General features: G+C 40.9%; 3 protein-coding genes across 4 annotated transcripts in view; 2 read left to right on the plus strand and 1 right to left on the minus strand.

Annotated features, from left to right (window-relative positions):
* Positions 1 to 398: 398 nt before the first annotated feature.
* LOC147304699 (transmembrane prolyl 4-hydroxylase-like) lies at positions 399 to 13,416 on the minus strand. The gene is made up of 9 exons (XM_086278447.1): positions 12,479 to 13,416; positions 12,130 to 12,211; positions 8,315 to 8,511; positions 8,071 to 8,161; positions 6,983 to 7,145; positions 6,684 to 6,869; positions 6,288 to 6,378; positions 6,011 to 6,134; positions 399 to 1,502 (listed from the first exon to the last, which is right to left on the minus strand). The coding sequence occupies exons 1-9, from the start codon at positions 12,845 to 12,847 to the stop codon at positions 1,294 to 1,296; spliced, it is 1,512 nt and encodes a 503-aa protein (XP_086134573.1). The 5' UTR covers positions 12,848 to 13,416; the 3' UTR covers positions 399 to 1,293.
* Positions 9,925 to 11,903, plus strand: LOC147304700 (secreted frizzled-related protein 5). The gene is made up of 4 exons (XM_086278448.1): positions 9,925 to 10,536; positions 11,036 to 11,211; positions 11,294 to 11,380; positions 11,487 to 11,903. The coding sequence occupies exons 1-4, from the start codon at positions 10,010 to 10,012 to the stop codon at positions 11,804 to 11,806; spliced, it is 1,110 nt and encodes a 369-aa protein (XP_086134574.1). The 5' UTR covers positions 9,925 to 10,009; the 3' UTR covers positions 11,807 to 11,903.
* Positions 12,559 to 14,190, plus strand: part of LOC147304701 (cyclin-dependent kinase 17-like) — a 51,791-nt gene continuing 50,159 nt past the window's right edge. Inside the window, exons 1-3 of one of the 2 annotated variants that reach the window (XM_086278444.1) lie at positions 12,559 to 12,777; positions 13,060 to 13,094; positions 13,168 to 13,260. The gene's annotated coding sequence lies outside the window, so the exon portion shown is untranslated. The remainder of the gene's footprint in view (positions 12,778 to 13,059; positions 13,095 to 13,167; positions 13,261 to 14,190) is intronic. The other variant, XM_086278446.1, reaches the window with a different exon arrangement.

Here is a 14,190-nt window from a genome sequence, read left to right on the forward strand (position 1 = left end):
GTTTTTAATTTATTTTTCACATTTAGAAATATGAGCTTTAATTCATGCGAGCAAAAATTTTAATGCATGACAACTTTGAATGAAGACTGAAGATTGCTGCCGTTTTAATAAGAGGCTTGTTGGTTTTCAGTTAGTTTCGATTGGAGTTTTCTGAGACACGTACAGCACCTGTCTGCCTACAATGTGAAACCTCCATCACCCAACGTCAGTAACGCATATGCGCTGACGTCATCAGCTGGTCATCCAAAGGGACTATTGCCGACAAGTTCCCCGTGTATATCACACCTCATATTCAAGTCACAGACATAACTGTACATGTTGTTGGCGACATCTAGTGGCGATTCTTTATATAACATGATGTGAGCAGTTACACAACACCACTAATATTTTTGTACCACTGTTTTGTATACTGTATTTAATGACATATCAAATACAATAAAACACAGATCCACCGCAACATCAAACTTTTATAAATATGCATTCATTTAACTTAAATCACCAGACGGTGACAATAAATAACACTGAAATAAATAGTCTCAGACAATTAAACAAGCTTTGAGTTGTGAGAATAAAAACACACAAGTTGAAATACTAGAAAATCTAATTTAAATTACTCCTGAAGGACTGGCCTTGTACAGCCAGTGTGACAAGTGATCATTCTATACAGTATACAAGATTCCTGCAATCACCTTATTAAATGACACATCATGACGAAAGCTCATTTTCACTGTAAGGAAAACTGATGAACAAAATAGACATACAAGAGTTCACAGGAATTTCCCTCGGTAACACATTCACTTATGTATACTGTGATGAATATGGCTTGTAACAAAAGGCTTGAATTCCATAACAATAAATGACATAGACCTGCAAGAGGAGGAGCAGCGTAGTAAGCCTAAAAGGAAGGGAGGTAAGCAGACTTCTCTCTTAATAAACATAACTGCATCTTTTCCTGTTCACACATGGACCCCATATATAATCTATTACTCTACATTTGTAAGGCTTGATTTTCATAAAGAATGGCATTGCCTCTGTTACATTTATTTGTACTTGTTAACTGTGCTATATAAATATGCCTCCATAACTGCAAATTAAGCTCCCTAGTAAAATTCACTAAACATGCAAGACAGAGATATGTGGTGCTGTTTTGTGCAATTTTTAATCTGACTACAACATCTGGCAATGTTAAAATAAACAAACAAAAAAAACATCTGTCAGAACTCACTGGCTGCAATGACGCAAAACTGACCTAATTTTAAAATTAGAATGACTTTTCTCAATAAAAACAGCCAGCTATAGATCCTGGTGGAGGTCGCTGTGTGAGAGAGACTGATAATCCATGCCTGATTTAGCTTGATGCCTTTGAGCAACTACTCTCTGGTAGCGGGCTTGTTGCTGGTAATCTGGGTTCACATTTATCCAGCTGTTGGCCACCCACTTCACTCCACGTCTGACCGGACAGTCGCCGTGAAGGGAATACTCATCTAACTCACCCATCCAACCTGTGGAAGCCAGGAGAGAAGCAGCATTTAAGAAGAAAAAAAAGTTTTAGCAGTTACTGGAGTCTTGAAAAATACCAACAACAAGTGTGACAAACATTTAGACGTACAACTGAATGATTTACAGATTTGATGTTTGCTGCACTGTGCTGACCATTTACCACAAGTTAAATATAATCAGGTTAAAAATAAAGTACACCCCCTTTCAATTCTAAGGTTTCACATATCAAGGCATTAAAAAGTCATTAAATGAAGTAAATACAACTTCAGGTGAAGAATGACACATTACACCGTGTCAGTATTTATTTGTTATTTTTAATAAATGTTAAGCCAAAATGAGATGCAGTGCACTTACTACTTCTATAGGAATTAAGATGATAAGTAGCAGCCGCAGCCCATTGCTGCTGAACAAATTCAGTTGATTAACCATTCATCAGCGAGTGTGAGAAACTCTATAAAAGCAGACGTTTTGGCAGTTTGCTGGTCTGGAGAATTCAGCTGTGTGTTAACAAAATGCCAAAGAAGAAAGACATCAGCAATGACAGGAAGACTTATGAAGCCATTTCCAAGACAATTTAAAGTCCATCGTTCTGCAGTTAAAAAAATATTATTTACAAGTGGAAAACATTTGGAACGGATATCAAAGCAATTTCACCCTTAGGTCAGACTCCACAGTAATTAGAAAAACCGCAAAAATCCCCATGAACTACATCTCAGACTCTACAGACCTCAGCTACCATGTAAAATGCTAATGTTCATGACAGTACAATTAGAAAAAGATTGAATAAGTGTGGCTTGTTTGGAAGTGTTTCTTAAGAGAGATCCTCTATGTTATACAGTGGGGCAAAAAAGTATTTAGTCAGCCACCGATTGTGCAAGTTCCCCCACTTAAAATGATGACAGAGGTCAGTAATTTGCACCAGAGGTACACTTCAACTGTGAGAGACAGAATGTGGAAAAAAAAAAATCCATGAATCCACATGGTAGGATTTGTAAAGAATTTATTCGTAAATTAGGGTGGAAAATAATAATAATAATAATAATAATAATAATGGATTGGATTTATATAGCGCTTTTCAAGGCACCCAAAGCGCTTTACAATGCCACTATTCATTCACGCTCACATTCACACACTGGTGGAGACAAGCTACGGTTGTAGCCACAGCTGCCCTGGGGCAGACTGACAGAAGCGAGGCTGCCATATCGCGCCATCGGCCCCTCTGGCAACACCAGTAGGCGGTAGGGTAAATTGTCTTGCCCAAGGACACAACGACCAGGACAGAGAGCCCAGGGATCGAACCGGCGACCTTCCGGTTACAGATACGCTTCCCAACCCCCTGAGCCACGGTCGCCCCTAAATAAGTATTTGGTCACCTCAAACAAGGAAAATCTCTGGCTCTCACAGACCTGTAACGTCTTCTGTAAGAAGCTTTTCTGTCCCCCACTCGTTACCTGTATGAATGGCACCTGTTTGAACTCATCATCTGTATAAAAGACACCTGTCCACAGCCTCAAACAGTCAGACTCCAAACTCCGCCATGGCCAAGACCAAAGAGCTTTCGAAGGACACCAGGAAAAGTATTGTAGACCTGCACCAGACTGGGAAGAGTGAATCTACAATAGGCAAGCAGCTTGGTGTGAAAAAATCAACTGTGGGAGCAATCATCAGAAAATGGAAGACATACAAGACCACTGATAATCTCCCTCGATCTGGGGCTCCACGCACGATCTCATCCCGTGGGGTCAAAATGATCATGAGAACGGTGAGCAAAGATCCCAGAACCACACGGGGGGACCTGGTGAATGACCTGCAGAGAGCTGGGACCAAAGTAACAAAGGTCACCATCAGTAACACACTACAACGGCAGGGAATCAAATCCCGCAGTGCCAGACGTGTTCCGCTGCTGAAGCCAGTGCATGTCCAGGCCCGTCTGAAGTTTGCCAGAGAGCACATGGATGATACAGCAGAGGATTGGGAGAATGTCATGTGGTCAGATGAAACCAAAGTAGAACTTTTTGGTATAAACTCAACTCGTCGTGTTTGGAGGAAGAAGAATACTGAGTTGCATCCCAAGAACACCATACCTACTGTGAAGCATGGGGGTGGAAACATCATGCTATGGGGCTGTTTTTCTGCCAAGGGGACAGGACGACTGATTTGCATACTACCCTGCCCCAATTTTTCTATATAAGGAAACACATTTCCCTCCAGGTGACGCAGAGAAAGTGGAAACGATGATATGGCAGGAGAGAAGCCTGCATTTGTAGAGTAAAAATAAGGAGAAAGTCATTCTATAATAGTGTCTGAAGTTCAAGGAGGAAACCAGAAAAGGAACAGGTTTCTGAAGTATTTCCACAGGAGTGACAATTGTTCAAATAAATAGATGAATAGCGACACTCAGGCTGAAATAACAGGAGTGCTGAATATGATTTGCCCCGAGACAGACACCGTGGTTCAAGTAAAAAAACAAAAACAAACAAACTTTGGGATCAAAAGTGATATGAACAAGACGACACGAAAAAAGAAAAACAGGTGGAGGCCAAGGTCCATATAGCCTAATCTACTGTCTACACGTTAGAAACTCAATGCAATAAAAAAGAAAGAAAAAGAATCCAGATTCCATAACAATTTTGAGTATTCTGATTACTTACGGTAGTTTTAACACCGTAAATATTAACTGAAAAGCAACAATTTTTATCATTATTTTTAGTAGTAGCATTCAGTTCAAAGATTTTTTTAATTGGCAAGGCAGCCAGGATGTGATTTGTTCATACACATGGCCAGAAGGACTTCTAAATTTGTTCCTAAAGAACAAATTCAGGTACGAAACTATTGATCAATTACAGATTTTTCTGTTTGTTCATAAGCACTGATAGTAAATTAGGGCCAATGATCCCAACACCGCAGCAAATCAACAACAGAATGGTTGAAAAAGAAATAAGTAAAGGTGCTGCTATGGCCCAGTTAAAGAACAGACCTCAACCTGACTGAGATGTTGTGGCAGAAACTCAAGAGGGCTGTGCATGAATGGATAACTGCAAACCTCAAATAAATGAAGCAAAGCTGTAAAGATGCACGAGCCAAAATATCTTCCATAGAGACATATGAAGTCACAGACTCGTACAGAAAACACTGACCTCAAGTGACTGCTTCTAAAGATGGTTATACAAGCCATTTAATCATGGGGTATATGTTTTTCATACACTGACTCTGCTGTTTGGCTTAGTGCTTTTAAAAAATAATGACTGTGTAAAATGTCGTGTGATCATGTTCATCTGAGGTTGCAGTTACCTGACTGAAGATTGTGGACTGATATGGAAAACCTTAGAATTGAAAGAGGACACATTTTCCTTTTACCAGTGTGGAGATACAGAAATTCTTTTATTGCTGCCATATAATCTGCATCATTATAACTGCATTAATAACATTCTTTACAGCATTAGTTCACCTAATAATATTTCTCACAGTCTTGATACTGCATTACAGTTGTTTATTGAAGATGTCCATTTGAGGATCCTTCCGTTATGTTAACCTTTATTAAAAGTACGGTTAGAAGTATTTTATACACATTGCCTATCTGTGCCTATTTTGAGTTGATGTTCAGTTCATTAAGGGTTTTAAGCTTCACTGGCGTGACTGTCCAGGTGATCCATGCTGAGGGAAACTAGAACATAGAAGGATAACTGCAATGCATGCTTACAGTACATATAATACATATAATCTAGGAATAGGCCTGAGCAGAGGCCCAAATGTTTCCAGCTTCTTGTTGCAAACCTGTTGCATTTTATTCTACTTGGTAACAGATGAGCAGAGTCAAGAATTAGCCTCAGAGACCCTGAGGGCTTAAGATTATTACCTTGTATGGAAGGTGTTATCAAAATGAGAAGTTCTATGTCTGTTTATAGCTATTAAAGATGTACAGAGATGTACGATTAACTGTGACTAAGGTCTGGAACCTATTTTAATCTGTCATTGACGGCATGGGGGGGCGTGTACCCCACTGCTTTATAAGTGTCCACAACACGTATTTTGGTCAGAAGACATATGTTGATGTTTTCTCCTGGCTGTTAATAAACTCAACGTTTGATTGCACTTTTCTGGGGCCTCTGTGGTTTGTGACACTGCTCTACATTGATCGATTTCGCGACACCAGGACTTTTTTCTAATCATACAATATGTTGTTAAGTTATCGAGATGTTTTCATTGCTGAACCCCTGCTTTTAAACCTAGTTATTTGTGTCATGGATGTGGCGAGCTCTGAGGTTACATGAATACTAATGTCACACTGAATGATTTGTGATCCTGTTCTTCAAATGATTCAGTAGTAAATGAGCTTTTGTGCTTTACAAAGAATTTTCCTGCCACTCATTCAGATGTACAGAGATTATTTTGTCACAATTCAATAAGACTGAAATAAAACTATTAAATAGCAGACAGACAAAATTAGCATACTGGACTGCTTACTGGCTTTGTGTGTGCAATAAATATAGCTAAAATCTTCTATTCTTACCTCTACCATCAGAGAGATGGTTGTACCACAGGAGAACTGTCCCAGCAGTAGGTTTAATTCTCAGATTCCCTCTGCTACACGTCTCCTGGGTGTCTGTTAAATCAACTCCATCCTGGACAAGTGCCTAGGACATGAGAAAAAAAACTGTAAACAGCTTTTGTCTAATAAGTCTAGTAAGTGTCAGATTTCTTTCCATGGCTCATCATCTCTCTGAATTATCATATGTAGGTTTTAAACACAGTGGAAAAAGTAAGGTACAATATGAAGGGACACTCACCTGCTCCTCATAGGTGCGATTGTCTGCCACAGGAAAGGTGGATTCACCACCTTCTTCTACAGAGGTGAGGTAGAATAAAACTGTAAGATACCTGGAATAAAATAAGAAAGGAAGCAATAAATGGAGATGCAAAAAATGGGGCAAAAAAAGGGGTTTCCTCCCTATGAAAGGGGACATTGTTCTGTTACACAAATACAATTAAAGTGTCTGACAACAACCTGTTAACTCATTCACTGCCATTGACGTCTATAGCCGTCAATTGCAGTGAATGAGTCAATGGGTTTAACTCATTCACTGCCAATGGCTGGCAGTGAATGAGTTAATAAAAGTGAATTTTAAAAGTACTTTCTAAAAAAAAAAAAAGTTACATTATATTACAACAGAAGAGATGCATACCGGCAAGGGACCTCGGTGAGAGCAGATGTGTTTCCTGCCAATCGTGTATGCGCACAAGTTGTCTCTGAGTTGGAAGGGCTGCTGTCATAGTGTGAATTACTAAAGTCTCCATGTTCATAGCGAATGACCTGCAGTGGTTCGCTCAATTCAACTAATGCAGAGAGCAGACGTGTCAGACTGGTTACTCTGTGTAAAAGTAAAAGAAAAATTTAAAAAACAATAACACATCGTAAGACTTCAGATACAGGAGTGTGAATGAATAACGCCACAATAAAGCGCGCGTGTGTGTGGATAGTGACCTGTTCCTGAGTGTGCGCAGCACACGGTGAGATCCTGGGCCTTGGAAAAGCCAGGTATGCTTGCTCCTTTGTTTGAACTGACTATGAAGCTTCCCACTTTTCTCTTGTCCTGGATGCTGGGATACATCATAAACATGCCTAAAATCCCCCAATGTCAGCATCCCTGCCAGACATACACATAAGTAAGAAGAAACCAGTCTTTCAGTTAAGCAGTGTCATGATTTCAGTTTCAGTATGATTTATGTTTGAATTCTACTAGAGGAAACGGTAAACTATAACAGCCTCCATTCTTTCTTTTCTTCAATTCCTTTTGCCTCTATCTGTAAAAATATGCTTTTACTCTCAGCAAAAATGATTGTCTGGTCCCCATCAGTTCCCCTGGGAGACAGTGTCCCAGCCACAACAATAGCTCCAGGGTGCCAGAGGAGAGATGGCCAGGGAAGGGGGGTGGGTTGGTAAACCAAAAAGTGTGGAGGAGGGAGATGGGGGGATACAGGGTATCCGGGGGAAAATTAAGAAAAGGGGTTGGAGAATAATTGGTTTTTAATGAGATGGGACGAGGCACATCCGGACTGGGACGTGTAGAACGCCTGGCACAATGCTATCAGGTCAAAAGGGTGTCACTCTTCTTCCTGCCTTGCCACTCACAGACTCGCACGCAATCACAGCCACCAGTGAGCAGTTAACTCCATTCTTACCAGTACACAGCCACTGCAGAAGCACTCACACACAACTGAAGGAGACTAGCCTAGTATTTACACACTTGAATTTGACCTGCACTTATTTACTGAGTATGTGACAAGTTTGCTGAAAGCAGGTGGAGACCAATTGCGACTAGCTAAAAAAAAAGAATAGCATGTTTTGACATTAAGTATTTTAGGGACACAGGTTTTGAAAAGCCCAATCAGAATTGAAAATTTTTTTTTTCAAATAACAAAGGTACAACATGGTGGAATAAACAGGAATCGATTAGGTTATAAACAGTATCTTCCAAATTAATTTTAGTTACATCTTCATCCAATTATGCTTTTCTAAATAGAGTCACTCAGGACAGAAGAGATGCATGTTTGAACTACATGAGCACGGACCTGTTGGGCAGGATTCCAGACCGGTCAGTATCTGCCGTAGATTGTCGGGACTCAACCAAGTTCCATCTTGAGAATGTGAATGACTCACAATCTAGAGGAAAGACCAGAGTGTTTTTCTGATCTCAGCAGAAAGCAAAACATGTTCTGACAGTTCATCTAATTTTACATTACATAGAAAATGACTTTTTCTGGAAATCAATTTTCCTCCTGCAACTGCAGATGCATAATGTTTCTCTCTCATCACCTCCTGCTTCTGAAGCAGCCCATCTTGGTTCAGGTCCAATAGGCTGAAGACCTCTTCTGTGCTGAGTGAAAGCAGGGGCTGGTTTGACTCCTCTTGTTCCTGGCTGGATGCTGTTGCCTGGCTGTCCATTAAGCCCTTGAGCTGAGCCAGCTGCACCACCACACGGCACTCCTCCTCAGACAGGAAGCCAGGGATCTCTGACAGGAACATAAAGACAGTAGTAGCAGATGTTATGATCCATTGGAGCCTTTGGCACATGTGACTCCATACTGCATGAAATACCAATTTATTTCACATTATCTAATACACAAAGCCATGTGACTGTCCATTACAAACTTTATGGGAAATCTAAAATTTCCCAGCTTACAGAATGAGAATAATGTAAGCTTCTCCCCAGTCCTCACTTCCATATAGACAATTAGAATAAATCATACATATTCCTCTTTTTTAAGTTCATTTTTTATATTATTTTACACCTTTTATTTTGACTCTTTGAATCTTATGTCTCTAATGATGTGTGAGTTCATTCTACATTAGGGTGATGCCAACTTTAACAACAAACTGCCTTACAGTATTTAAAATGGATGTTTTTCAACAACAAAAGGAGGTTCCTACTTCTCCTCTTTGGCTCCTAAATATTTCTTTCAGCAAGTCTACCTGTGTTTTCCCCCAAAATATGTTACACCGACAAAAAACTAAGTATTCTTAAATTAGATACAATATAAAGGCAAACATTACAAACGTGATTTCCTATAATTCATCCATGCCTTCAGTCATTTTCCATCCTAATAAAAGGCTTCCGGCAGGTCTGGCGCTTGTACAGTAGGGGCCTTGTTTGTCACCCGTGCCTTTTACACTGCACCCTTGGTTAACCCCCAGTCCAGTCAAGCCTCATTAATTGTGACAACTGATATGAATGAAGGGGGACTGAGCCTTCCTCTTCTCCCTCCCACCGCTGTCTCTCTTTCTCCCCCGGAAAGGAAGTGACCTGCTTGTCTGAACAGGAATCAGGCCACGGCTGCACAGCAGGACAACGCCAATTTTATTTGCATCCTGCGCAAATGTTTAAACAAAATGCAAAAGCATGCACTTTACTATCTGCACATGGGTCTCAGATGTTCTCTCGTTTCAGAATAATATCTGATGAACTTCTCTTGAACATTTCTTTGTGGAAAGTTACCCCCTCCTGTGGGCAGTAACAATCTCTTTACTATTAAGAACAATATCGGTTTCTAATGAGAAAGAAGTATTTATAATTTAAAAAAAAGATGCATAAATAATGCATAAACAAAGACAACAGAGGGAAACAAGGTAGTTAAGTGTGGGTTGACCGAAAATGTGGGTTGGAAAGAAGTGACGAGTTTCACTACTATCAGGGTCTGCATCTGCCTTAATGTATGCAAATGCCAAATGATTAACCTGGCTCTACAATACACATTTATATCTGCTGATCCATGTAAGTGCATCCATGTTTCTCTTTTAATATGCACTCTTCTCCTTTTCCTAATTCTCTACACCACCCCTTACCCCCTTCCTGTGCAGATCTGCTCACCACCCACTATAAATACACCTATTTGGCCATCCTCTCCATCACTTTCACACAGCGATCATCGATTACTCAAAAGAGACACTTGAGGATTTCTTCTACTTTTTGCCTTCTGAGCAGAAGAGCTCTGTCCTCATTAAATATCCAGAATGTCCTCCCATTCATCCTCCCTGCTATTCATCCTTCTGCTTGCTGGGCCTATTAATCTGTTAGCGGTGAGTCCCGGGAGAGTAAGTACAGGGATGGAGGAACAAGTGAGGACAGAGGGTAAGGTTGGATCTGGGGTAAAGAACAAGGGACACAGGGCAAGTATTGTGGACAACAGTGAAACTGGATTTGGAGATACCAGTGTTTCTAAACCAAGAGTTTTTCCAGGAGGGGATAGCGAAGTTCTAGGAGAGCCTGGTATTAGTAACTTCAAGTCCACACTTTCTATCAGCGAAGACGAACTATGGGAACCCAGCAGCTCCTCTCGCTGTGTCTCTATCCCATCAGGCATGGCCCTGTGCCAAAATATTGGCTATAACACCATGAGGATGCCCAACCTGCTGGGCCACGAGACTCCTGCTGAGGCTGTGCAGCAGAGCGCCAGCTGGTTGCCACTCCTTGCCAGAGAGTGCCACCCTGATGCCCGCATCTTCCTCTGCTCTCTCTTTGCTCCCATCTGTCTTGACAGGTAAGTTGTTATGTATCTTTTGTACTAGAATTTTTTTCATATTAATCTGACTTTTTATAGGAACCGTTATATCCCATGTTTTTGTTTAGAAATGGAGTGGATAGTGTAATACTGGAGGAGTCATAATTGCTGAAAGCACAAGATAACCACAAGTAGCTACAGACTTATTAACAGAAAAAAAATTCCAAAATGCTAGGTTAATGAAAATGTTGTTTAGGAGCACAGTCATCAAGGGATAACGCTTTTGACAACTATGCAAACTGTGCAGCAGTCTCAGCGGGAAAGCCCTGATTTCACAGAGAATCCAGGCCACCAGAAAAACCCTAAATCTCCTCTTTATCACATTAGCAGTCTGTGTGCAGTCTAGGTGTGAGGAACAAAAAAACAAGGACCAAATCTCTTTTAATCAAGTGTTGTGTTGTCCAGCACTGTGGTATTGATTTCAACCCATCATCTACTAATTGCTGCCCATCTTCCCTCTCCATCTCTTCTTCATCAGATTTATCTCACCCTGCAGAAGCTTGTGTGAATCCGTACAGGACAGCTGTGCACCGATCATGAGTTGCTATGGCTACCCATGGCCCGAAATTCTGCGGTGCGACCAGTATCCCGCGGACCATCTCATGTGTATCTCGTCCATCACTAACACCACCGCTGACACAGCAGGGCGTAGAGGTGAGAAACTGGCTACGCAGACACACCTGCTGACGCTGACTTTACTCAACAAGTGATTCAATTAGTGGTTTAACTATTTCAGCACCACAGGCGAGCTGTCGGGACTGTGAGCTGGAAGAGGCCTCCTCATCAAATGATTTACTTGAGACTTTTTGTAGGAGTGATTTTGGTGAGTTTCAATAAATATTTTTTGATTTTATAATTATCACACACATGTAAGGTTTGATAAATAGTAAATGTGACTAAGGACTTGTGCTTATCTGCCATCTTCCCAGTCGTGAAACTACGACTGACAAGGCTCAAATACAGCCCAGTCAGTCTATCTCTGTTCTCACTGGCTAGTAAACTGGACGTCCTGAAGCAGGGACCCTTGCTAGGTGGTCAGCTGCGCTCGCGCATCGAGCTGTGGCTGGAAAGAGATGCCACCTGCGTGAGGAACATGACACGCCAACACCCACGAGGCGGCACCTTTCTTGTGACAGGAACAGTGCACGGGGAGCGCCTGGTGGTCAACAAAGCTTTCACCTGGCAGAAACAAGACAAGAACCTGACGGCAGCTGCACGCAAGTGGAAACAATATCGATGCAGAAACTAGGATTATATGTTTAGGCAGAAAAAGTCGAACTGAAACAAGCACTAAACAGCTGTGGTTAGGGGATAATGTTTAATCATAAGCCTGTAAATAAACCTTTTCTTGTTTCATTTGTTGTTTTGTTGGGCTTTTTTCCAAATCATATCCAAACTATTGGTTGAGGAAAAGTTACCAGACAGTAAGATGGTCACAACTACAGTGCTCAATCAATATCAGCACCGTGCCAGTCAGGCAGAGTAGTTCAAAGAAATAAAAGATGTTAAATAGAAAATTTACAGAGTTTTTTTTAAGTTTCTTTATACCTGGTCTTTATTTGCAAGCCTTACCAAACAGCAATGGTTTCAGACTAAGCGTCTTCATTTCATGTGTTTTGTCTGGGACAAGAGACACCCTCTGAACATGTCCAACCTGCAGACGCACAAAACACATAATCAGAATCAGCTTTATTGGCCAAGTATACAATGGCTAACACATACAATGGTTTTTGCTATAGCACTTCCATGTCACACCAATTACTTTACATGTTTAAATACTTCAGGTTGGTCAAATGTAGTTGAAACTGTTTTAACTAGAAAGAAATGCTGACTTAACTTTACAGGAAGTAATGTATATGGGAGCAATAACCTTTGAGTCGAAATGTCAAACTATCATACCGATACAGTCCCCGTTTCTTACCCGTATTCCCTCAATGCGAGGGAGACTGAAGCTTTGACTGTAATCCTCCACATGCAGCTCTCTGGAGGACGGGGCAGGATGGGGTAGACTCTTCCCATTATCGCTGTCAGCAGCTGAGGACCCTCCGTCTCCACTCACAAGATCCCCAGGCCCGTTGTTGTAGTGCACGTAGAGCAGCAGGGCGATAACATTTAGGATGTAAACATGAAAGAAGACCATGACCACGACGAAATAAGCCCGAGAGCAGACATTACTCCTCTGGATGTGTAGACGAGTGGAGCGAAACGGGGAATTGAAAGGTAAAGATGAAGGTTCGTCATTGTCGTCAAATTCGTTCTGCTCTTTTAGATATTCCTGAGCGGCTTCCATGTTGTTATTATAATTATTATTGCACCAACTGAAAGCTGGATATAAATATGGATAACTATTGGGTAAAGTTATAGCAAAAGTCAAAAGGTTTGGTTTGTCAGATGGCTCGACGTTAGTAAACCTCAACTAGCTAGCTACCTATGTAGCAAACTCGGCGGAAAACCTCTGACCGTTTCGAGAAAAATAAACCTTGTCGTCTCTGCCGCTTTCAGTCAAAGAAGTCAGACAGCTTCGCGCAAAAAAGCAGGTATGCCCACAGCCGTGTACTTTGTTTAATATATAATTCATCATTAACTGACGTAAACCTAATCCCCCTTTAGCTAACAGATGCGCTGCCCCTGACAACCTGCCTAACAACAGGACGGACAAGCCAAAGAGTCACGATGGAGCAGGTCGTCGTTTCGGAAGTCTTGGTAAATCCATAGCGGCCTCTAATGGCGCACAGCCGAACAAAAAGAGCTTGTATTTAATTATTCGTTTTAAATGATTTTCGACTTTTCTCTAAGCTTTGCTGAACTACTTTGGTGCCCGTGATTTTACTTCTTCAGGCTCCACGCAGTTGACCGTCTGAGAGGTTTAGAGAGGAACTGCCTGGTGCAACAACTCTTAGCCTCCTAAGACCCGAACTTATCCACGACATGCATTTTTAATTTCTCTTTGATATTTGGGCATATTGGGGCCCGATGAATGTAAAAACAAAGAATTACCAGATTTTTTTTTTTTTACCTTATTTTTGTTTTTAAGAAAAATGAGAGCCACAAATGACAATATTCATTTAAAATTTTGATAAAACAGTAGCAGTATAATGTCCTCGTAAGTGGATATCAGGCCCATGTAGAGCAAAATTGAGTATTTTGGTCTAAATAACCCAAAATGTGATGTCCACATATGTGGACCGCAGGTCCTAGGAGGTTAAAGAGTGACTGCAGTAATTTTGTTAAGTTTAATACTGCCCCGTTTACGTTTTATTACCCTAAAAGCTGTAAAATGTTAATATGTAGTAGTCAAATCAGCATTCTGGGAGAAAACAAAGTGTTCCCTCTAAAGTGTATCTGAAGTAAGCTAAAATTTACTCTTCAGGTTATTTGTGTCAAACTCCTGGTAAAGTGTCTTGCTAAACAACAACCACATTTGTTGGACAGTTATTTTAAGATAAGAGATAAGATAAGATAGAACTTTATTAATCCCTCGGGTGGGTTCCTCTGGGAAATTCAACTTCCAAAAAAAGCACAGCAACGACCAAAGTTACAGTTACAGAACTGTTATATATATATATACACACACACACACACACACACACACACACACACACACACACACACACACATATATAAATACAGAGA

The sequence above is a fragment of the Aulonocara sp. 'chitande type north' Nkhata Bay genome, linkage group LG20 (assembly GCF_057382095.1).
Source record: "Aulonocara sp. 'chitande type north' Nkhata Bay isolate Kocher_YH1m ecotype deep benthic linkage group LG20, A_spYH_male_GT1.1, whole genome shotgun sequence".
In the NCBI taxonomy this organism is placed as follows: Eukaryota; Metazoa; Chordata; class Actinopteri; order Cichliformes; family Cichlidae; genus Aulonocara; species Aulonocara sp. 'chitande type north' Nkhata Bay.

What these genes read in the sequence shown, in the direction of transcription:
- LOC147304700 (XM_086278448.1), top strand. Translation starts at nt 10,010, where the DNA reads ATGTCCTCCCATTCATCCTCCCTGCTATTCATCCTTCTGCTTGCTGGG. An exon ending in GCTCCCATCTGTCTTGACAG is followed by an intron (nt 10,537 to 11,035) that starts GTAAGTTGTTAT and finishes CTTCTTCATCAG; the next exon opens with ATTTATCTCACCCTGCAGAA. An exon ending in TTTTTGTAGGAGTGATTTTG is followed by an intron (nt 11,381 to 11,486) that starts GTGAGTTTCAAT and finishes CCATCTTCCCAG; the next exon opens with TCGTGAAACTACGACTGACA.
- LOC147304699 (XM_086278447.1), bottom strand. Translation starts at nt 12,847, where the DNA reads ATGGAAGCCGCTCAGGAATATCTAAAAGAGCAGAACGAATTTGACGAC. An exon ending in TCTGAAACCATTGCTGTTTG is followed by an intron (nt 8,512 to 12,129) that starts GTAAGGCTTGCA and finishes TGTTCCTGTCAG; the next exon opens with AGATCCCTGGCTTCCTGTCT. An exon ending in ATCGCACCTATGAGGAGCAG is followed by an intron (nt 6,135 to 6,287) that starts GTGAGTGTCCCT and finishes CTCATGTCCTAG; the next exon opens with GCACTTGTCCAGGATGGAGT.